Source organism: Equus caballus, chromosome 13 (genome assembly GCF_041296265.1).
Source record: "Equus caballus isolate H_3958 breed thoroughbred chromosome 13, TB-T2T, whole genome shotgun sequence".
NCBI classification, from domain to species: domain Eukaryota; kingdom Metazoa; phylum Chordata; class Mammalia; order Perissodactyla; family Equidae; genus Equus; species Equus caballus.
The window spans coordinates 41719210-41741733 of NC_091696.1; the positions used below are offsets into that span (position 1 = coordinate 41719210).

The window sequence follows — 22524 nt, forward strand, 5'->3', positions numbered from 1 at the left end:
TCAATCCTAGCAAAATACTGGATATGCCCAACCTGGGGGGTTGGTGAATAAGTACATCCAGTGACATTCAAAACAGCGTATAAACCACGTAGCTGGATGTTTATGGCAGAAGGGAAATGGTCACCATAAATTACATGAAAAATGCAGGTTACTACACAGCATGTAGATATCATGTTTATGACAGCAACAGAAAATACAAACACAACAGAAAGACCCAGGGTGGGTATACCACATGTCAGCAATGGGTGTTTCTCAGCAGTGTATTGGGGTAATTGTTACTTTATTCTTTCCATTTACCTGTATTTCCTAGACTTCTCTAAAATGAACTTGTATTTTTTAGTAATAAAAAATATAAAATGCCCTGTTTTTAGAAAGAAGTTGCCGTAAGTATTCACAGAGAATGTAAAGATGAAAGGAAGCTGGACCCCCAGGAGCCTCTCGGGTCGTGGGGGGGGGTGGGGGGCGTCTGAGGATGCTTGATCCCCTCCCTGCACAGCGCCCTCACCCTGCCCTTTGCCTGCAGCTGGGAGAGCAGCTGAAGCAGCTGGTGCCCGCCAGCGGCCTCACTGTCATGGACCTGGAGACGGAAGGCTCGTGCGTGCGGTTCAGCCCTCTGACAACGGCGGCAGGTAACGAGCCCCTGCGGTCTGGGGAGCAGCAGCGAGCGCCTGTCAGGGGTCTGGGGGGCGGGGCTTGATGGCGTTCCCTTGCGGTATGCTGTTCCTCTCCTTGGAGACCCTTTTTCTTTTCTTTCAGGCTAAATGTAGGTAGATAGCCTTCCTCCGTAACTTCTCAGAAATAGAGATTTCTCAAGTCACTTGCATTCCTGTGTTTTGACGTCTTGTGACCCTTCCCTTTCCAGTCAGTGGCTCTCAGTCCAGACGGCACGTTAGTCCGCTGTGGAGCCCTGACCACTCCCACGGGCTGGGCCCCAGGCAGAGGTCTGGCTTACCCGGAATGGAGCCTGGGCGTCGGTAGTTTTAAAGCTCCTCTGGCGCTTCAAACAGGTCAGCGAAGGCTGAGAACCGCCACGTTAGATGTTGTAGACAGCAGGACAGCTGAAGCCCCTGGGCCTGCACGCCAGGCAGTCCCTGGTACCCGGCCCTCCCCAGCCTCTGCATGCCCCTGGGACCGAGTGAGTTCCTTGACCTCAGACCTGTTCCCCACTACCTCTTGGTAGCAAGGTGAAGACTAAAGCAAGATCAGGTACATGAAACAGTTTAGAGCACGCTTGGCATATTAAAGCAGGACTGAAAAATGAGCTGAAAAAAGATAGATTAAAAATCTGTGCTTTTTTCCTGAGATGTTTTCAACATTTTTGGAAAGAGATTTTCTCAAAGACGTGAAAGTAGGGAAATGCGGGCATTCGTCCTGCAAAGAAAAGCCATCACGAAGATGGCCGGTGGCCTCCGGATCTTCTCGGAGTCTCTGCCCCTGCTGTGCAGGGGGCCCCAGCACCAGCGCTTAGTCCCTCAACCTGCGGAAGCAGGCGGAGGACCCCGGGGCGGCACGTATTGAGGCTCGCTGAGACCACTTACAACGTTTGAGTCGCCAGAAGTGAGGGAGCAGTGACGTTGCCAAGACCTTGGAGCCCTGGAGGCCCGAGACCTCTCAGGCTGACCTTCAGAAATGACTGGGCACTGTTGTCGTCGCCCCCCTTCCTGCTCCCCACCACAGATCTGCCGCGGTCCCTTTCTCCCCGTGATGCTGAGGTAGAGAGAGCACTGTGTGGTTGCCTCTCTGCTTGGGGCCTGTGATGCGATGGTGTTTATAGCCTGAATTACTAAGCAGTCTCCGAGAAGACTCTGATGTCTGCATTAGAGTTTCATTGTGTATTAGATCGGAGGGGCTAATTCTGTCTTCTCTGTAAGAAAAAAATTGTGTCTACACCTGAACCAGCCGGCTATGTTAACTTTTAACACCTGATTCTTCCCTGTCTGGGTTGTATGGCTTTGTTGTTGTTTGAACGCTCAGCGCCAGCTAGTTGGATGCCCCTAGCGCCACCAACCTTGCTGACCGTGGAAGTGGGAGCAGCTGCCCTCTGTTGGCCATCCCTCAGGCGTTCCTCTAACACTCCTGAACGTCTTCAGCTTTAGGAACTCGGGCAGAGGATGTGGACCAGCTCGTAGCCTGCGTACAGAGCAAGCTGCCGGTGCTGACCTGCACGCTGCAGCTGCGAGAGGAGTTCAAGCAGGAGGTGACGGGGATGGCGGGCCTCCTCTACGTCGATGACCCTAACTGGCCTGGAATCGGAGTCGTCAGGTACCGGTTCGGCTTGCCAGCTGATGTTCATTTCTCTCTGCTGTATAAAGACCGTGGACAGGTCATTTTGTGAACCAGCTTAGAAATCTGAGATGAATATGTGTAGTCACGTACCCGGCTCAGGAAAATTCACCTAGATGTTCTGGGCATTCACAAAAGCACAGCAGGCGAGCTGGCCCCCGTTGCCCCCAGTGAGGTAGGAGTCACTGGATGTTCTTTTTCTGTGCCAACTCATAAGTGACGAGGAGCAGGTACATTCGGGTGTATCACTGACAAATACTGTCCACGGTGCGTGGAGAACTGCAGAGCGCTGAGAAAAAGCACGCGGTCTGCAGAGCAGACTGCTCCGTGCGTGCGGTCAGCATGCGCAGACCTCCGGCTGCACCCGTATCCCTGCGGGACGGGGAGACCCCCGCACCGCGCCCCGCTCTCCAAACGCCGTGGGCTGGAGATGTGGGCGCTCCTCGTGCCCTTGTTGCAGTTTTCCATCTCGAGAGCCTCTGAGCAGCTCCCTTGCCCTTTGTCCCATCCGCCTTCTCAGTGACCTCCACTAGCTTACGCTCCACCTGCAGTCCTGCGTCTGACGAGCCGTTTGATCTTCGAGATTGAAATACTGTTGTTTGCTATTGTTTATAGGTACGAACATGCAAGTGATGATAAGAGCAGTTTGAAATTAGATCCAGAAGGGGAAAAAATCCATGCTGGACTCCTGAAAAAGTTAAATGAACTGGAATCTGACCTCACGTTTAAAATGGGTAATTACTACTTTTATGAGTCAGCCGTGAACTCTGGAAGGCCATTTCTCACCAGCTTGGAGGACACGGTGGTTTAGTTCTTCCGAGGGTGGGAGAGCCCCTCCCCAGGCTTCCTGTCTCCTCATTGGAACCACCGTCCTCTCCCCGTAAAGGCGGCTCCTCGGCGTGTGGTGACGCTGTTGTTTCTCCCCGCAGGCCCCGAGTATAAAAGCATGAAGAGCTGCATTTACATCGGCATGGCGAGCGAGGACATAGACGTCTCTGAACTAGTGGAGACCATTGCAGTCACTGCCCGGGAAATTGAGGAAAACTCAAGGGTCTGTGAGACTAATCAGTGTCTCGTTCCTTTTCTGGGTTTTGCCTGGGCAGCTAGCTGGAGTCAGAAGGAAGAAGCTACCCTCAGAAATGTCTGTTCATTCATTCTTACCCAAAAAGTTTTTAAATGCTTCCTGTGAGCTAGGCATTGTGCCGGGCATCAGGAATGCCAAGGGGGTTTGACACGGTCCCCACCCTCAGGGAACTCGTGAGCTAGTCGCAGGAAGAGATACATACAACCAAGTGAGGGCGTAAATGCTGTGGAGTAGAAGTTTGGGGTGGCTGCGCATTCACGAAGACACAGTCACCTCTGCCTGACACGTCAGGGGAGACGTCCCGGCTGGAGTAGGTCCTGAGGCTGAATGCGACAGGCTTCTGATAACAGAACGTTCCACCAGTAATAAATAGACCTGCTTCTCTTGGCCAGGCTCAAGGCTTAACGGACATGCTCCATGGGGACCAGGCTGTAAGGCTTAAAGGACGTGCTCCACGGGGGCCAGGCTGTAAGGTTTAAAGGACGTGCTCCATGGGGACCAGGCTGTAAGGTTTAAAGGACGTGCTCCACGGGGGCCAGGCTGTAAGGTTTAAAGGACGTGCTCCATGGGGACCAGGCTGTAAGGTTTAAAGGACGTGCTCCACGGGGGCCAGGCTGTAAGGTTTAAAGGACGTGCTCCACGGGGACCAGGCTCTAAGGCTTAAAGGACGTGCTCCACGGGGGCCAGGCTGTAAGGCTTAAAGGACCATCTCCAAACCAGATATCTGAGTCACTAGAAATCATTCAAACAGAGAGATAGATTAAAGCAAGACTAGTGTGAGAGGAGACAGGAACACGTGTCACGTGATTCACTTTGGGTGGGGTAGGGAAGAGAAGGAAGTCTGAAACAAGGCCGACGAGCCAGCTTGCTTCATTCTCGGTGGACTTCTTGAAGTTTCTTCCAAACCCGACTACACTTCCGACTCCATTTCCATGAATGTGGAGCAGTGTGTCCGTTTCCTATTGAAATGACGTTCAGATGGTAGGGACGGTTATTTCTCCTCTCTGTTCCCTGCAAATGAGCCTGCCCACCAAGGTATGCCTGCAGAGGCCTCCTGGAGCAGTTACCCTCTTCCATTTGGTTTTCTCCTTCATCTTTACACTGATGTTTGAAAGTGCAGAATTCCGTCTACTAACCTACTTCAAAAAGTGTCCCCAGTGCTGTGCTGCGGTTCCTCGGCCCAGGCAAGCAGCTGAGAGAAGTAACGTCTTTCTTGGTCTTAACACAGCTTCTGGAAAACATGACAGAAGTGGTTCGGAAAGGAATTCAGGAAGCTCAGGTTCAGCTGCAGAAGGCCAATGAGGAGCGGCTTCTGGAAGAGGTGAGCCCCGCACCGGCCGCGCAGCGGCGTCGGGCTGGGAGCCGCCTCGCCGAGATGGTCTCGAGCAACGGTTGTGTTTTGCAGGGGGTGTTGCGGCAGATCCCTGTAGTAGGGTCCGTGCTGAATTGGTTTTCTCCAGTACAAGCTTCACAGAAGGGAAGAAGTTTTAACTTAACAGCAGGTAGGACTACCCAGCTTCCTCCCAGATCCCATTTGCCTTCATAGCTTTGACCAGACACCACGGGAGCCCACCCACGGGCAGCCTGGTACACCTCCCGTGCCTTATCACCAGTACTGTGCCAGCAGCCTGTCGAGAGATGAGACCTGTCTGCCCCGGACTCGCTCGTCCTCCCTCTCCCACCCCAACGGCTGAAATAGCACGAGAGCAGACACCCGCTGCCCACAGCTGCCCACAGCAGACTCCTCTTCCTGAAAGCCGACGTGAACACATGTTCCCTCAGCTGCTCAGTCTCAAGACAGTGCGTCTCGGGCATTTGGGGTCAGCGTCAGTGTTCCTTGCAGTCCTCATTAGTGCTCTGCCCAGCAGAGGGCTGCTTTTGAGAGAGAAAGTGGAAAGACTGCAGTCTGTAGCACTGGGCCATTTTAGTTCAGACTGGGCAACCAGCAAGGATTACCAGATGTTGCGATGTGGGGAAGATGGCACCCCGCTCCCGGACTCCTCCCTTCCTGTTCTCCCAGGGGAATCGTTCCCTGACCCTGGCTCCTCCTTACCCCTTCCCCAGGAAATGACGACCACACTGTCACAGGACAGCAGAGAGAGCCTGACTCTTACCCCGCCAAGCCTCAGCCTTGAGCAGAGCAGCACTTGTACCTTGTTGCTAAAGCACATTTCCCCCTTGGGCCCGGCTCCCCGGCACGCTGGGGCCACACTGCCAGGGGCGTGTTTTCATGTGTACACAGGGCACCTGGGGAGACGGGCAGGGCTGGCACTCGTGAACCTTCTCCAGTGCCTGGTGTGCTTCAGCAGCACTGACGTCTCCACCAGTCCACTTGAGGCTGAATGGCTAGAGCAGCTTATTGGAACACGGCTGAGTGGGGGCGTCTCCCGGGGCAGCCTGTGCCAGGAGCTTCCACACAGCCCTCTCCTTCCTTCTCCCGGCAGGCTCTCTGGAGTCCACGGAACACACATATGTCTACAAAGTGCAAGGGACAGGAGTAACACCGCCTCAGACCCCCTCAGGCACTCGCACCAAACAGAGACTTCCAGGTATGTCACATCTCCTTTGAGTTGGTTGACACTGAAGAGACTGCCGTGTTTCTCTTGGGAAACAGGCCTTTGCATCATGCAGCAGTTTCCCCCTTTGGTGTTACCTGCACTTCTTTGTTATCTTCATTCTTTAACCCCAAGTCCTATTTCTCTTCAGTAAGGCTAGCTGTCACCATCCCTTTACACAGCCGTGTCAGCAGCCTTGGGCTGCAGCCATGGAGAAATAGCTCTGTGGCCCTCCAGCGGGGAAGTTAGGGTGTGGAGGGTGCGCCCCATGTGTGACCGGGCATGTACCCCGCTGAGCTTTACCCAGCCTTGGAGCACGTTAGTGTCCTCTCAGCTCCTTTCTCGCCGCATCACTTCAGTGTCTCAGAGCCAGGGGCTCCAGGGCTTTCTGCTAAACGGCTTGTGTCCTTTACCAAGCTTTGAGTGCTGTTCGCGGGTCTTTCTCTAGGCCAGAAGCCTTTTAAAAGGTCCCTCCGTGGGTCAGATGCCCTGAGTGAGACAAGCTCCGTGAGTCATACCGAAGACTTAGAAAAGATGGAGCACCTGTCTGCTGGGCCCGAGCAGGACGCCCCGGAGGCTAACAGTCCTGAGCGACCCCCAGGGGCTCCCACCCCTCAGGAAGCCGAGCAGGCTGGGGCCCTCCAGAATGGGGCCCAGCGCCCCGAAGACGACCGCCCACAGGTAGAAGAACCCGAGAGCCTAAGATAAAAGTGTTTGCTTTGAGACTGTTCAGAAAGTTGTTTCAGGGAAGATGAAGTTATACTGAAAATGTGAACTGTGCCACATGCTAATACAAGAGGAATTACTGTTATTTGTGCTTTACTGGGATTTTTGCACAAATATGTACCTGAAAGCCAGGCTTTCTCTGAGGGCAATTGACTTGTCTCATTTTATGGGTGTGTAGAACAACCAACAACTATTGTTTCTGTCTACGCCACTGTAGTAATACCATTTTCCCCCAAGTTACCAGAAACACTTTTTATTCACAAAGAACACTTAGAATTTCAGGTGCCTGCCACTTGAAACACTTCCTCTTATCTTTCGAAACATAAGCGTGAGAAGTTCCTAGGTCGCACATGGAGCTTTGGTAAGAAGCTTCTCCAGAACTCCGCGGGCCTCTGCCCTGCCCTGCCCTGCCGAGGGGACACGGCATTCTTGGCCGTGCGTTTAGTTGGCGTTAGTTCAATCAGGTCGCAGTCTGCGGCTGCACTGTGTTTGGCTTGAAGGAGAACGGGCTTCGCTGGGACTGTAAATAAGAGTGTCAGAAGCCCTCTGTGGCCATCCCAGCTGCTGTCCCTGGAGACTAAGTAAGGACTGTGTCCATTCCGGCTGTGGCAGGGTCAGCGAGCAAGTGAGAGCGGCAGTGCCTCTGTCCGTGACCTTCCTCTGCCACAAATCCCTCTCCCTTTATATGCTCTGTAGACGAGTTAAAGACGCGCCTGTAAAGAGTCACTGTCAGGGCTCTTCTTGACCATATATATATATGTATATTTTTAAATACTGGTAAAGCTTTTAAATTGGCACACAAGTACAGACCGTGCTCATTTCTATGTTTAATATCTGAAAACCCGATCGATGCTACTCTTAAGAGCCTCCTATTAAATATGGTGTGGAGCACCTCGTTGAGTTTAAATTCTACACTAAGAATACTTTTGACCTGTTCCACACGGGAGCTCCTGTAGCTTGTTCCACTAGCAGCTCAGCCCTTTGGGTCCAACTCAGAAACAAGAACCAGAAAAGCAACCTTTGTCAGGCTGATCAGGCCAGACTCCTGCTGAAATAACTGGAAGGAAGCTCTTAATTACTGCCTGTTTCTACCTTTCCAGAAGCCCTCATCACTTCACTGACCACAGGGAATGGCCCCGGTGCCTTTTAGTCCAGCAAAGTCAAGCTCCTGGAGACCCTAAGATGGCAGGAATCACGTGGGGTTTGTGGGCCGTAGGACTGAAGCCTTAGTTTATACCACATGAAGCCTATAATGACACTCTGATTTGGTGGGATTTCTGACATCTGGCATTGTCAAAATGCGCTTTTCCTTTTTCTTTTTGGGGGCGGGGTGCAGATGATTAAACACAGTCTTCCCTGTTTATTTGGTGCAATGAAGTATAGCAGATAACATGGGGGAAGGGAGATTATCACCTTTAACAAGATTAATTTTTAACTGTTTTTATATATATTTGGAATTGTTAATTGGTTTTGCTGAAACAGAATTTCACCCTTGAGATACTATTTGAATGTTGGTTTCAATAAAGGTCCTTGAAATTGTTGCCAGTGAGTTCAGTTCCTAAATCTTACCGTTAATCAGGCATGGTGACTTCCTCGTGGATAGCAACTTCAGAAAGATTCAGTTTTCTAAAAATGTACCTTGCACAGTAACACAATTTGGGCATTTATGATGGCCTCACTACACCCGACAGAACAGCTTCATCAGAGGCTTTGTGTGACTCTCGGAGATTAAATTGTCTCATGGAGACGATCTGTTGTAGAGAGAACGGTACTGCAGAACCTGCGCTCACAGCCCGCTCTTCTTTCTGAAGCTGTCGTCTCATCCATCCAGAAGGACAGGTATCCGTTCTGGACTGGATGCTTCTAAAATATTTTGGGGCCAAAAAAGAAACCTCTGTGAGCTATATAAATTCTCACTGAATTTTACTGCATTTTAAGTGTTGTTTTTTAAACACTCAATTACAGTTTTTCCTTTATTCACTAATTTAGCAGAATTAGAAATATTTACCTAAGTCTGAAATAGCTGCTTATAGAATAGTGAGACAGGCATCTTCTCCTCTGCCCTTCATGACTAACCAAAAAGCAAAAGCTGGGTGTCAACTTTTTAGTAAAGCAAAAAGTAAACCTAAACAAATGACTTTGCCAAAATAAGATTTTATTTTGAAAGACACTGAGTGAGGGAGACCTAAGACTCAGCGGCTGTAAATTTCAAATTCATGTTCTTTCCAACCCCACCAGTGGTCTCTGTCCTGCCAAAAGGTTGCTTTCTTTGGTCATTCCTATTTTTAGCTTCCTGGAGAGATCTTCTCCCATAAGCCATCTTCATTTTTTTTGTAGAGTAGGGCCTTATTTCCAGGAAACAGTGTGTTGGTTGGAGATGGGTATTTTTTTAAAAACATCAAGGTAGATCTAATATGTTCAACAAAGTGGGGGGGCTCGGCCAGAGGTGAAGTGGAAAGGTTCTGGAAAAACAAGATTGGGGGCATGAGAGAAAAGTGACCTCACTCTGTTCCCTACTTTGATAAAGATATCAAACAAAGTCCCTTTGTGTTCCTTAAACATTAATCAGGATGTTCTCAGCTCGCCAAATCAATATATGTAAATTGTCAAGTTACATAAGCAACCAGCTACTCGGGAAATGCGGGAACGCAGTGGGTTGCTTCCTGCTTCGCCTACACAAATGTCTGTCCAGACACTGCTCGTCCTCAAGTGATGAAGAAGTTGGATGGGTCTGCCCATGGCATCCTAAAACAGCTGCTACCCACTGAAGGAAAAGCAGCTGTCACCTAGGCTGGACCCTTTCCTTACAGATGAGGAAACCAGGTTCCAGAGATTTAAGGCTGACCCCGCCTCTAATTCTCACCTCTAGTATCTGCTTATCATCCTGCTGCAGCCAGAAATCCACGTGTGGGAAAGGCATCCAGGAATACGGTCCTATACGAAGTTGCTCTGTCTTTGCATCGTAAATGCTAATCATCTGAAAGAACATTGCAGGGACGGGATTTAAGGAACGTTATCAGCCTGTCAGGCCCTGCCGTTCACGCAGGCTTCAGCGCAGTCTAGTACTTGCGGCCTTTATCTGGATGATAAGCGTCTTCAAAATTTTGTCTCATGATAACAAAAACTACTGACTGAATCCTTCCAGTGTGTCTGTGTGCACTTTGTGGGTGACAGACATGATTTTGTTTAGTCCCGACAACAGTCCTGCGGGAAGATGGCATTTCTCCCATTTTGGTTGAAAACCCAAGGCTCAGAGAGGTGGGGCACCTTGCCCACGGTCACATTTCCAGTAAGCCTCAGAGCTGGGCCTCAAACCCAGGAGTGTCAAGTGAGGTCCCTGTCCCTCACTGCTACATGAAGCTCGGCCTCCTCATCTACACCCCAAGCAGCAGTCACCTTGCAGCTTCAAAGTACACAGTGCCTGTTGCCCCATGAAAAGGAAGGAAAAGCCAATTGTAAAAACACTAACATGCCAAATGATCAAGTCTCTGAATGCCCAAATTTGCCAGTGGTAGTTTTCAGCTTAACCTGCAGTGTTCAATATTAGTTACTGAGACTGAAATATTAGCTAAATCAAGGCTATTAGGCTACTTGAGAAATTGCCAAAGGAATCCTAAAAATGTTACAGGGTTGGCAAAACTCGCCACTGAATCCAAACATCATTTTCCAATGAAAATGCCAGCATTTCATAAGTGAGATTTTTTTTGTGGTGCCCTGAATGTGATTTCTGTTTTTTCAGATTTTAAGCATTCTTAAAGGATTCTTTCACCCGTTCCTAAATGGCATGTAAGTCTTAGGTTTTTATTTTTTTCTAACTTTTAAAATTAAGACGTTACTTAATTAAAAAGCGCCCTCAGGCAGTCAGACTTTTAAACCGACTGGATCATTCTCTTGGGCTAACCCGTTCGTTCCAGCGGAGTGCTCCTCAGTGACCGGCCCAAAGGACCCAGTCTTCCCCATTCCTGGCTCTCCTTTCTTTATTGGAACTTTATAAGTTCTCACAAAGGAAAAGGGGTTCATTCTCTTTGGATCTGGATGCTGGGGGCTCACGTTACTTCCCTACAGCTTCAAGACAGAGCACTGGGTCTTGAGCTTGTACCCCATAAACATGCCTCATTCTTGCATGCAAGGATGTGGTGGTCCCTGATGATTTACAGCTTTCAGGAAGCTGACATAAACTTCTCATTTCTAGAACTTGAGGCTTTGGGATCTGGGGCCCTGGTTTTTCCTTAAGCACGTTACACAGATGATTTCAAGCTCACCGGCCCTCCTGTTAAAGCCCGTGCGGCCCGCAGCTCCTGCTCCGGGCCTCGATCCTGGAAGGAGGCCCTGTAAATCTCTGCGGTCTTGATGTTGACAGCTGTGCGGGACGACAGGATCACTTTGAGTTGACAAAAGATAAAAACGGCAAGTTTGCACAGTCTTGCATTTCCACTACCCCATGTAATAGCATCTGGCTAAGTCCCCCTCAACGAGAGAAAAGAGTGGAAATGGAACAAAATTACTCATAAGGATCTGTAGCTTCTCCCTCCGGGAAGGGAAAGTACAGCCTTTGAGCCAAGCATCTCACAGACACCAGCTGAGGCCTGAGCTGGACGAGGTGTGGCTGTTCCAGCCCCAGTGCCGCCCCCACTCGGGGAGTACACCATCTCTGCAGGCAGGCACGTGCCAAAGCCTCTGGGCAGCCCTGTGACCACACACGTCTGCAAATGGCTGGGGCCAGACGGGTGGCCTGTGACTGTGGCCAACTCTGGTGTTTCTGTTTTTTTACTGTTTCACACGTATACAAAGTTATAGAGACTAAAATAATGAACAGCTGTGTGCCCACCACCCAGCTAAGTAAGTAGATCACAGATGCAGTGGAAGCCCTCTGCAAAGAGCCAGCTTCATCATCTGTATCCTCAGGAGTCTGAGGGGCTGTCACAGGACGGAGGAGGGTTCTGGGTTTTCTCTAGCCTGATAGTTTTACACTTTCCTTTGTAAGATCTGTGTTCTAACCAAAACCTTACTTGGTTCCTTACATGTAAGAAGATTGAAATGCCCCGCTCCAGCCCCCAGAGCACGGGCTGGAGAAAAGCACAGCCGGCCGCCTCGGCGGGGTGGAGCGGAGCGCCACTGGGGCGGGGAAGCTCCCGTGGCTCTGCCTATGCTTTATATTTACGACCTTGTTTTCTTGTGCCGGTCTTAGGATGTGGACACTTCCTCTGTTTTGTAGATAATGGTTAGCAGGGTCCCCCAGGGAATACCCAGAGGAGCCAGGACTGGAACCTAAGGTTGTGACATCCTGACAGCAGCCGGCTCACTAGTTCCCTGAGCTGGCCTCCAACAGCAGCCTGCCTGGGCAGCATGTGGCCGCCTCCAACCCTCAAATAAACGCACTACTTACCAATGCCATAAATTATTGGGAAGTGGTTTTCATTTTCTTCCCGGTCATTTAATTCTGACAAATAAAAAAAAAAAACTTAAGATCTAACTTTAAAGAAATGCTAAACAATTGCTTTCCTTTTCTATAACGGAGGCCAAGCAGGAGGCCCCACTGCAAACGGGCACCAATAATCAGAAAACGAAAGGGACTGTTTTCCTCTTTCCCTGCCAAGTCCCAGAGCAGTCAGGTTCACACCGAACAAACTGCCACCTGGAGGGTCAGGGCCTCCCGCCATCTACACACTCGCCAATCTGCCATAGGAGATGTCAATGCCATTTGGGTCTGGTCCCTTCTCCTTCCCAGAGTACAGAGGGGGCTTCTGGAAATCTCAGGGAAGGGAAGATGAGTTGCACTGACAGAGGGTCAGGATCTCAACTGACGCTGAGCAGGCTCTGGACGTGGGGAAGGAGGGGAGGGCCATCCCAGCAGAGGGGAAAAGCCGGAACAGAAGTCAGCAAAGCGCCACCAAACTGTCTGCTATGACTGAGGTCCTGTGCGAGGTCCTGCTCTAGGGGGGAGGGCGAAATGGCCTTGAAATCAACACCTTTGTTTTGGGGAAGATGCAGCACTTACCTGTCACACACAATGTCACTAAGTGAATATCATCTTCTTGTCTGTCAAATTCACCTACAATTAGAATTGTAAAACTGATGTCAAAACTCCTTTAATTAGCAGAACATATGCTGACAAGTCAAGAGGGGACGCAGGGACAGAAGCCAGCTTCTCTGTCCCACTGCCCTTTCAGCTACAACCTGGCCCGTCTATCAGAGGCCACATCCGCATGAACGGACACCACGGAGCCTTGCTGGCCAAGACAGACAGGTTCCCAGCCTCAAGCCCCAAGGAAACTGTGACCAAGGCTTTCCATTCTTCTCTCCATCCTGGGGGGGGGGTGGGGGACAAACTGACTCACAAGATTTTTACTCTTTTCCTAGGTAACTTTTTTCCTGATTATCAGAGTCATAAAAGTCAGAGCTCATACCATGTAGACAATTTTATATCTTGATTTTCTGTACATATGTATTTTCCCATGTGATTCACACCTCCTCTTAAGTATTATTTTTTAATGGCAGCATAACTATTCCTTCACTAAGGGACATTAGGTTATTTCCTATTGTAAATAATGTCCTCCCGCCCATCTTTGGGCATAAACCTCTGTGCACATTTCAGATTATTTTCTTAGAATAGATTCCAAGAAGTGCTATTACTGGGTCAAAGGGTATGAACCTTTTCAAAGACTTAAACCATGATGCCAAATTGTTTTCCCAACAGGTTGCACAAAGTATATTCCAGTACTGTGTGAAGAGGCCTACCTCACTGCCTTAGGGTCAATTAACACAGAATAATGTTTAAAAAAAAAACAAACAACTTGATAATTTAATCTGGAAAAAGTGTTATCAGTGTTTTAATTTTCTGCAGATTAAAATAGACATTTCCGCCTGGAGGGTGGTTCTGCTCTTACACAATACAGTGTTGACGGTTTTGAAAGGTGTCAACTGTTCTTTTAAAAAAATCTTGTCCCCATCTCACGAGCCCCTAAACGTCCAGCTCTGTGCTCTGCAGTGTCTACGTGGGATTCCAAGCTGAGTGAGTCATGCAGTTCCAAGCAGGTGTGCCCTCAGGTTTGACTCTAATTGGGATTTTACCCAAACAAAACTAGTACAGATTTTTATCAAATTTAGGGGGAAAAAGTGGACTTACTAAGAAGTTGATGAGTAAGTTTTTGTGACAGCTGCCTGTCGTCGCTGAAGCCTCCCACAAGGTGCACTTCCAGCCTGGCAAAGAGACGGGACAGCGGTGAGAGCCAGCACAGCGCAGCACCGCGCGCACTGGTTTTCCTTAGAATCTTGGTCCTCAGCATCCTGAACTCCGCTCTGTGCAGTGCCTCAGGCCTTGCACGTGCCCGGCCCAGACAGAAGACAGTGTGGGGCACCCTGGAGGACATGGGGTGCTGCCGAGGCTGGGCAAGCTTCTGGGGTCCAGGTCCCCAGAAGCAGACGGTGAGAAAGGCTGCTCTGGAGGAACACGACTTCCATCGCACTGTTTACCCGCCCAAAGCAGGCTGCTGCCACACCCTCTCCAATGTACGCCTCAGGGGAAGTGGGCAGAGGACTGGGAGGCTGGCACTGTGACAGGCCTGTCCCGTGGAGGGCCTGAAGTGGACCGCCCAGGGGCTGTCCCCTCCCATGTCCACCCGCCTTGGCAAGAGAGCAATTAGCATCTTGGGGATGCTACAGCGGGGAACCAGGCCTGTTTCTAGAGCACAAGCTCATCCGCTACACCAGTCTTTCCCAAATCGTGTTCCCCCGAACATGGGCCACACGAGACACAAAGTGTGTTCTTGGAGTCAAACCAGTCGGGCTGTCTTGCCCATGCAGCCCGTCCCCAGGAGCGTCACAGCGCACGCTGGCACAGCAAGGCTCTGAGGGGTCCTGCAGGAGACAGAACCACGCTAACTCTATTCAACGCTGTTCCCCACGTTCATGTGTCTACCAACCCCTGGTCCACAGCGGGGACAGCCGGGATGAGTGCCTGGGGAAGTGCAGCCCCATCTCACACCGCCTTCTCCTGATGGACAAAAACCTTCCTGAGGAGTGAACCAGAATCTTCCGTGTAACCAGCACAGGGTGGGGCATCAAGTTGCCTCATAAGAAACAGCAGATAGCAAGAGCAGCCGTGACTTTGCTCGCCAGTGGGCTGCAGGTTTGTCTTCTGAGTCGCGGGTTTGGCAACCCTTCCAGTGACCAAGTTAGTTCTGTTCTTGAAGACTCTCTCAACCGCGTTCTGAGACTCGCTGGGCCGGTGGCGGGTCCAGCTACGTAATCGGGGCCCAGTGCACGAGGATGCTGTTCTGCGGCTGCACAGGCCGCAAGCCCGTGAGGCTGGCCCCACCTGCACCACAGACCCAGGCAGAAGCAGATTTAAATTCAAAAACTGATCTGTGCTTCTTTTAACCCCTGGGATTCCAAGAATGTGCGCATGACTGGCCTAGATCATTCGCTGGCTGCCTTAGACTTCAAATAAAATGAGAGCAATGCCTGCCACGTCTCCTCAGTGAGGGGACAGGGGAGGGGACAGGTGCGTGGGTCAGACCTGGGGAGCTGGCCTCCCTGTGACTAGCTGCGTGCTCTGGGTCAGCTGGAGCTCGGTGGCAGCGTCTGTGAGATGGAGGTGCTCACACTTCCTGTAACCGGGGCAGGGGCACAGGCTGAGGACGTCACACGCAGGCTCGGGGACAGAACCCGCAGGAACCCCTGCCACGCTGCAGCCCGCTGCCCAGCCAGCCCCAGGCCTCGTCCCCGCCCTGTGCCTCCGCGGCCCTTCCCGCCATCGTCCTCCCGCTCTGCTTCCTCGGTGTCCCCTTGCTGTGGCACGGGAAGGCCGTGGGGCAGGTCCTGGGCCCCTACGACAAGTTCTTGCTCACAGGAAGCATTCCCCAAATGTGGGCAGGAATGAATGAACGAGAGAACGAGTGAAGAGATGCCACATCCGGGGTTTCACAAGCTACATATGATCCGTGAGCATCGAAGGACGTTACGGAAAACAGACCCCAGGTTCACAGGCGAACCTCCCCCTCCCAGCCCAGCGCTGTGCCCTGCCTGGACCTGTCGGCTACTTGCTCGCTCCACACCACTGCCGAGGGGCCGACGCTGGGCCCAGGGCCGACGCAGGGGACGAGACGGCCACCGCGGCGGGGGCAGTCCATGCAGCTGTAACCCCCCACACACAGCTCCTCCCTCTACACGGCGGTGGAACGTTCCCAACATCTCAAAAGAGAGCAGCGGCGCTCACCTTCCACACTGAGCGTGGTCGGAAAAGGATTTGATGGAGTTCATGATCAAGGGCACCTCGGCTTTGGTGTCGGTTCCGTCACAGTGTGTCAGGCAGGTGGCCCCATTACCTGAAGAACAAGGGTGAAACGACTCAGGTTATTCCTGATGAGAGCTCAGGAAGCAGGCCAAGCCGCCTCCTGTCCATGCGGACTTCCTCTTCTCCGAACGTCCTGTAAGAGGGAAAAACAGCCAAGCCTGCGCTGCCCAGCCAACCCATTCTGACCAGGGCGACAGGGAGGTACCATGCAGACTAGAGAGAAGGAGCGGACTCAGGTTCCGAACAGGACACCAGGCAGCTCGAATCGAGGAACGAATGGTCCCAAATGTTGGCTCAGTTTAAGTAATGGTTTCCTTCATCTCTCTCGTCATACCTGTGTGCCTCAGGACCACAATGTGACAAGTGGTGGCATCATCAGAACCCAGAATGGAGATGGAGCCTGTTTAAAAAAGAAATAAAATAAAATATCCAATAGCCTTTGGGGATAATGCCCAATTCACTCCTTCCTAACCTACCATCCTCTGGGGAGGTCACTGCAAGCTCTCTTTGCTGAACATACAGAAGGCCCTGGGGTCCCACTTGCTGAACAGACTGACCTCTCAGAAGTCTGGCTCTTTCCTGTTCAATTAAAAAAAAAATAAAATAGTGATGGAAATTAGTGAGGATCGAGTAACTAGAGAGGTGGAGAGAGCCAAAGTGGGAAACACACACCCGGAGGCCTGAGGTGTGTGCGTTACTGACAGAAATGCTAAAACAAAAAGGCAGCAGTAATGGGCAAGGGGGGACAGTGCAAAGAAAGCAATGACGTTCTGGGGTTTTTTTTAACCTATAGAAGATTTTAGTACCTATGAAGTAAGATGCAAAAATCCTTTTTCACGGTTCTTTACGAAAGAGTATGCGACTCTTCACAATTGTACAATTGTCAAGAGACTCATTATATGCACTAGCAGAGCGTGGGGCTCAGCAACCACATCCCTTCTTTACTTCCTTGAAAGAGGAAGAGGGGTTAAGACTTTCCCCATTCCCGAATCTAGTAATCCTGCTTCTGGAAATCTGTACTGAGGAAATGACCCCAAATGCCTTCATGCCTGCGTTACTAACAATGGCAAACAGCTGGGGGCAACGACAGCAAAGGTAAGTAAATTACGCAGAACCAGCTCACAGCTACCAACATGAAAACATGAAAACCGAGACATGAAAACCCTGGGAAAATAGTTTTGAAATGGCAACTGGAAAACCAGATACAACAGTATAAAAAAAAATCTTTAAAGCTATAAATACGCTGTCAATGCAATAATGCTAAAATATTGCTACACGGAAGAAAAAAGTCTGGAAGGACATTCGCCAATATAAGCACGGCTGTGTTAGGACAGGGGGACAAGGCGATTTGACTGTGGCCGTTGTCATTTCTCCGTTCTCCAAATGTTCTATGATATCATGTTATTAAAGAAAAAAACCAAAAAGGCTCCCTCATAAATCAGCAAATTTATGAAAAGAATAAGTCAATATTAGATGTCAAAATTTTTTCTAATTGAATATTTGTATAAATTCTTATGCAGTAAGCCTGGGGGGAGGAGGGACCTCAGCTGGTTCAATTCTTTAAGGAAAATGGAATTAAACTTTTTTTTTTTTTTCAAAAATGTCAAATTGATACAACACTAAAATGTGACAATTTCCCTCTTACTGGCAACAACTAAACTTCTCAGCAAACAAATCCTTATCCAAATGTGTAAATACAGAGCATCTATGTATCATCTGGACTGGAGAATATTTTCATAGTCTTCCACAGGCTTCTGACCATTGCTCACGACAGCTCCTAACCTAGGTAAGTGCCTGCTTAATGAAATACAAGAGATGGAGAAAAACAGAATGACCAGCTTGACGAGTTACAGTGTTTCCTTTTAATAAACTTCCAGTAATTGGATGCAAGGCAGCAATAGAATGAAACCAGCCTGTCAGTTTAAGAAATGAACTACAGGAGCCGGCTCCGCGGCCTAGTGGTTAAGTTCAGCATTCTCTGCTTCGGTGGCCCAGGTTCAGTTCCCAGGCGTGGACCTACACCACTTGTCAGCAGCCACACTGTGGCGGCGACCCACATACAAAATAGAGGAAGATTGGCAACAGATGTTAGCTCATGGCCAATCTTCCTCAGCAAAAAATAAAAAGTAAACGAACTAAAGATCAAGTGAACTGCTGTGTCAAATTCCAAGGGCAGGGCAGCTTTGCTTGCCGGAGAGGTCACTGAGAAATAGACGTGGCTGGCCGCTCCAAAACTCAGAACCCCTCGTATCCACGAGCTCAGCGAGCACCAGCTCAATGAGTGCTTTTCATTTTCACACAACTTCCCACCTCCCCTTAATTCAAAACAAGATAAGGGAGAACTCAGCATTTCCTCTCTGTTATTCCTCTAATACTTACCTCTTGCTTTGTTCTTTTTTGGGCGGGGGGAGGGAGTAAAGGCAAATTTTTACCGCTCATTTTCACAAGTGGGTCACCACCCCACAGCAAAGCTGTTTGTGAGAAATGAACTATCACTTTCACACCCAAGACCAAAAATCATGTCTTTTTTCCGACACACCTCCCACTACTTCCCAAAGAAACAGCAGCATAAATTATCAGAGGAGAGTATGCCACAAAGCTAAAACAGCTTGTGGCTTTGGTCTTCCACTTTAAGAAATGAAGACAGTTCGGCCAAACGTCTCTGCGGGGGAACACGTCGTCCTGCTTTATAAACTCACATCCCTTCTGAAAGAAAACAGCCCCACTTTTCTCAAGTTTTAATCCGCTCAGCACACTCAGATTCACTATAAAGATCTTTCCCCTCAGCCCTCTCTGCTACCCCTCCTCCTCGGTTCCCAATTCCTATTTAATGGCACCGTCCTCTTAACCAGGGGTCAACAAACTTGCTTCTGAAAAGGGCCAGACAGTAAATATTTGGGGCTCTGCAGGCCGTGTGGTCTCAGCTCTGGTGGCGTCGCAGGAAAGCTACGCAGACAACACGTAAACAAATGCATGCGGCTGGGTCCCCAAAAAACTTTATTTGCGGGCCACACAGAAATTTGAATTTCACATAACTTCACGTGTCACAAAATATTATTTTGATTTTTTTCCAACCACTTAAAAATGTAAAAACCGTTCTTGGCTCACAGGCTAGCCACAAACCTGGCCTGGGGCTGTGGTTCATGGATTGCTGGGTTAGCCAGTCATTTAGCTGTCCCCTCGGGGATGCCCCCGACCCCTGCTGCCTGATTCTGTCAATTCTTCCTTCCAAACAGGAGAGCTAGCACAGAAGCGCCTTGTGCCCTGCAAGCCCAGTGGTGTGGAGGAAATCGTTATTAATAGGCACAGCTCTCAAAAGCCAGCCCGCCTCCCCGGTCCCACTCGCGCTGCCTCACTTCAGTCCTTCACTATTTGACACCTAATTCCCACAATACAATTTACGAGAAGATAGCACATCGATGCCGGGTGGGAGGCCGCTGCCTTTCCCTGAGCGACCCTGGGCGGGCTGCTGACCCTCCGTGGAGTCCACTCTGCAGCCCGTGGGAGGAGTGACAAAGCGGCTTTGCGGTGGGGGCTGTCTCCGTCCCCCACCGTCCTCCCCGAGGGCTGCCAGCATCACTGCGTCCCAACGGTGACTCTGTTACATCACGTTTCTGCTCAAAAGACCCTTCGGAGTCCAGCAATTTCCCTGGTAGGAATAACGACGGGGGTTTATAAAGACGTAGCTCCACGAATGATCATAATGGCCAGAGATTATAAATATCCTGCCTGCTTAAAAGCGGGGACGAAGTTACGGGGCTTTCATACTGTGGAACTCTACGGAACCGTTTCACGCGATGTCGCAGGACTGGTCACTGCGCGTCCAGTGACTGGTGAAGAGCAAAGACTCTAGACGGCAGCATCCAAAGGAACATTGTGCAGTGATGGCAATGGTCTGTACCTGCGCCCTCCTGCAGGAGCCGCTGGCCACACGTGGTGGCCGAAATGAGCACTTGAAATGCGGCCAATGCGCCCGAGGAACTGATCTTTAACTTTTATTTAATTGTAATTATTTTAAATGTAAATAGCCACACGTGGCTAGTGGCTACCGTTTGTGAGCGGTGCAGGTCCAGAGGCAACGGCAGACTGCCAGGGTTCCAACCCACGCTTCCCCACCGACAGGATGCAGGACCTTGGGCAACTTAACCTCTCTGTGCCTCACCGTGCTCATCTGTAAAATGGGAACAGCAACAGCCCCTGCTTCATAGGACTGTGATGCTCGGCAAGTCCCACCGCATTACTATGATCACTATTGTTGTTATTCTATGCTGGGCAAGCTATGCACAGGCTGATAACTGCCAGTACTCGATACTCACAACACACCGCTACGTGAAGAAGACACACCATAAAAGAGAATATACAGGATGCTATCGTTTCCAAAAGTGTATCATAGACAAAGAAAAACCTCTGTAAGGATATTTACCAAAATATGAAGGGCAGTTGTGGCCACAGATTCTTTTTTCTTCTTTTTGATATTTATATTTTCGATTTTCTTACAAAGGGGACACACTACTTGTTATAGAAAAATAATTAAACCTTTCACTTCTCCCCGAGTGCTTTGTGGTTGACAGATCCATCTAAACCCCTCCGATCTGATCTGACTTCCCTCCTCGCCCTCTCTGTGCCAGGGAAACTGGCCGGTCCACTGGCCCTCGGGGCCCTCCCCCTCCTGCCCATCACAGCCCCTCTAGCTTGCCCAGCGCCCTCTTCCCCTTTTCGAATCTCTCTCCCGCCTCCATCCTTCTGCCCTTGGACCCCTGCAGACCAAAGTGACCCCCCACATTCCGGTGACGCAATTGGTCCCCACTACACGCCCTTCTAGGCCACATCTCCCTAATCGGGCCATCCCCACTCTCCCCACACTCCGCGTGCTTGCCAGGGACACGATCTTTCTAACTTTCTATCACAGAAATTTTCACAGGCATAAAAACGGAGCGTCCCCTAAATCCTTCAGGCAGCTGAAATTTTCTTTCCCTTGCTGAGTCCTCCTCCTGACTTCCCTAGTTAATGGGGCGACAGTGACACAGGACATCCAAGGAAAGTCCTTCGCAGGATGCCTGGGGGCCGCTCAGCGCCCAGCACGAGCAACGTTACTACTGTTTCCTTGCAACGCAAAGTTGAGAAGCACGTGGAGCTGTCCCTTTTCCCTGTCGCTACGTCCTCCTCAGCCTTCAGTCATCCTGCTCAGTCCTTTGCGTCACAAATATTGACAGAGCGCAGATGCACTGCCAGGGACTGCCCCTGGCTCTGAAGACACGGGGCAAAGACACACAGCGCGGCGGGCTGCCTTCAGGAGGCATGCATCCCGGGACAGGTGAAGGGGGAATAAACCAAGCAAGGCAAGATAATTACAGACTGTGCAGCCGTGACAGAGGAGATCCCAGTACACCGTCCCTGAGCCCACGGACCCGGGCCAGTCCTTCTGCTTCATCTCTGAGCGCAAAGGGGCGTTTTCTCCTCGTGGCACTTTACAGTTTATGGAAAGGGAGCCACTCTGGGATGAAAAGCCACCCTCCCTCCCCAGACTGTAAAGGCCCTGACTGCAGAGACAGAGGCCAACAGGTACCCAGCTCCCACTCGGGGCTCCGTGCGCATCCCTTAGATGAATGACTGATCCCCCTTGACCGGATCTGGGGCAAGTGGGAGGTTTGGTCCCCACTTTTTTTTTTTTACAGTAAGAACTCTTTTCCAAACAGTCTGGGCACACGCAGGGACCAGGGGTTCGGAGATCTATTTGGGGACAGAAGCAGGAAAAGAAAACAAAACCCTGCCATCAGGGCGTGGTCCTCGACCCGGCCCAGCTGGGGAAAAGCAGGGCCCTTGCTTCCGGCTAAAAATAACCCGGGGCCCCAAGCGCCAGGCTGGGGGGGAGACGAGGGACCCGCCAGCATAGCCCTGCCCAACCCTGCCCGAAGCCCACCCTGGACAGCCTCCTGCTTCCTGGGGACGCAAGGACGATGCGGCGTTCACCACGGGGTGGGGATCCCCGCGAGTGCGAGCGAGCAGGGGCGGCCGCCCGGATTTGCCCAAACGGGCCAAGTCCACCTTGGGGGCCGGGACTACCCTGTCTGGGAAGAGGGGGTCCCGGGGTGTCCTCCGGCCGCGGTGCTGTGCGACCTTGGGCAAGTCGCCTAGCCTCTCTGGGCCCCCGTCCCCTCCTCTGCTAGAGAGGGGCCTCGGCAGATGCCCTCTAAGGTCCAAAGAAGGTAAAGCTCCACGGACGCCTCAAGCGAAGGCACAAGTCGGCGGCCGGGGTTCCGGATGCGCCAAGTTTCAAGGCTGTCCCCGGGGAGAGCGGGGGCAGGCGGCGGGGTGAGGAGGGCTCGGGCCCGCCCGGCAGGTCCCCTCGCGCCCGCCTCGAAGCCCCGCCCGGGCCCTGCTCACCTCCAGAGGCGGGTGGGCGCGGACGAGGTCCCCGGCGGACTGCGGCAGCCGCACTCGCCGCCCCTCGACCAGCAGCGGCATCGCGGAGGCGGCCGCCCCGGCAGGCCCAGGGAGGCGGTGGCCTCGCCAGCCCCGGGCCGCCCGCCCGCCCGCCGCTCCCGCCCTCGGGCCGCCCCGCCCCGCCGCGGGCGCCGCCG

General features: G+C 51.3%; 2 protein-coding genes across 12 annotated transcripts in view; one reads left to right on the forward strand and one right to left on the reverse strand.

Moving 5' to 3' along the window:
- Nucleotides 1-8189, forward strand: part of PDXDC1 (pyridoxal dependent decarboxylase domain containing 1) — a 51608-nt gene extending 43419 nt beyond the window's left edge. For 3 of the 4 annotated variants that reach the window (XM_023616283.2, XM_014730100.3, XM_070232271.1), the window contains exons 16-23: nt 524-629; nt 2091-2262; nt 2899-3017; nt 3213-3334; nt 4596-4688; nt 4773-4869; nt 5812-5916; nt 6371-8189. In XM_023616283.2, coding sequence (XP_023472051.1) covers nt 524-629; nt 2091-2262; nt 2899-3017; nt 3213-3334; nt 4596-4688; nt 4773-4869; nt 5812-5916; nt 6371-6630 — 1074 coding nt within the window. In that variant the 3' untranslated portion in view covers nt 6631-8189. Of the gene's footprint in view, nt 1-523; nt 630-2090; nt 2263-2898; nt 3018-3212; nt 3907-4054; nt 4689-4772; nt 4870-5811; nt 5917-6370 lie in introns of all 4 variants that reach the window. The other variant, XR_011424803.1, reaches the window with a different exon arrangement.
- On the reverse strand, nt 162-22524 carry NTAN1 (N-terminal asparagine amidase). Of its 8 annotated transcripts, none has more exons than XM_014730102.3 (10): nt 22328-22499; nt 16420-16522; nt 16278-16343; nt 15866-15974; nt 13775-13848; nt 12647-12700; nt 12035-12088; nt 10911-11029; nt 9512-9625; nt 162-4598 (listed from the first exon to the last, which is right to left on the reverse strand). In XM_014730102.3, exons 1-10 carry the CDS (start codon nt 22406-22408, stop codon nt 4587-4589), a joined length of 786 nt encoding a protein of 261 aa, XP_014585588.2. In that variant the 5' UTR covers nt 22409-22499; the 3' UTR covers nt 162-4586. The 8 variants fall into 8 exon arrangements, with proteins under 8 accessions (XP_014585588.2, XP_070088373.1, XP_023472052.1 ...); XM_070232272.1 differs by having other exon boundaries at nt 10911-11008; nt 22328-22497; XM_023616284.2 differs by lacking the exon at nt 162-4598 and adding an exon at nt 6886-8511 and having other exon boundaries at nt 22328-22501.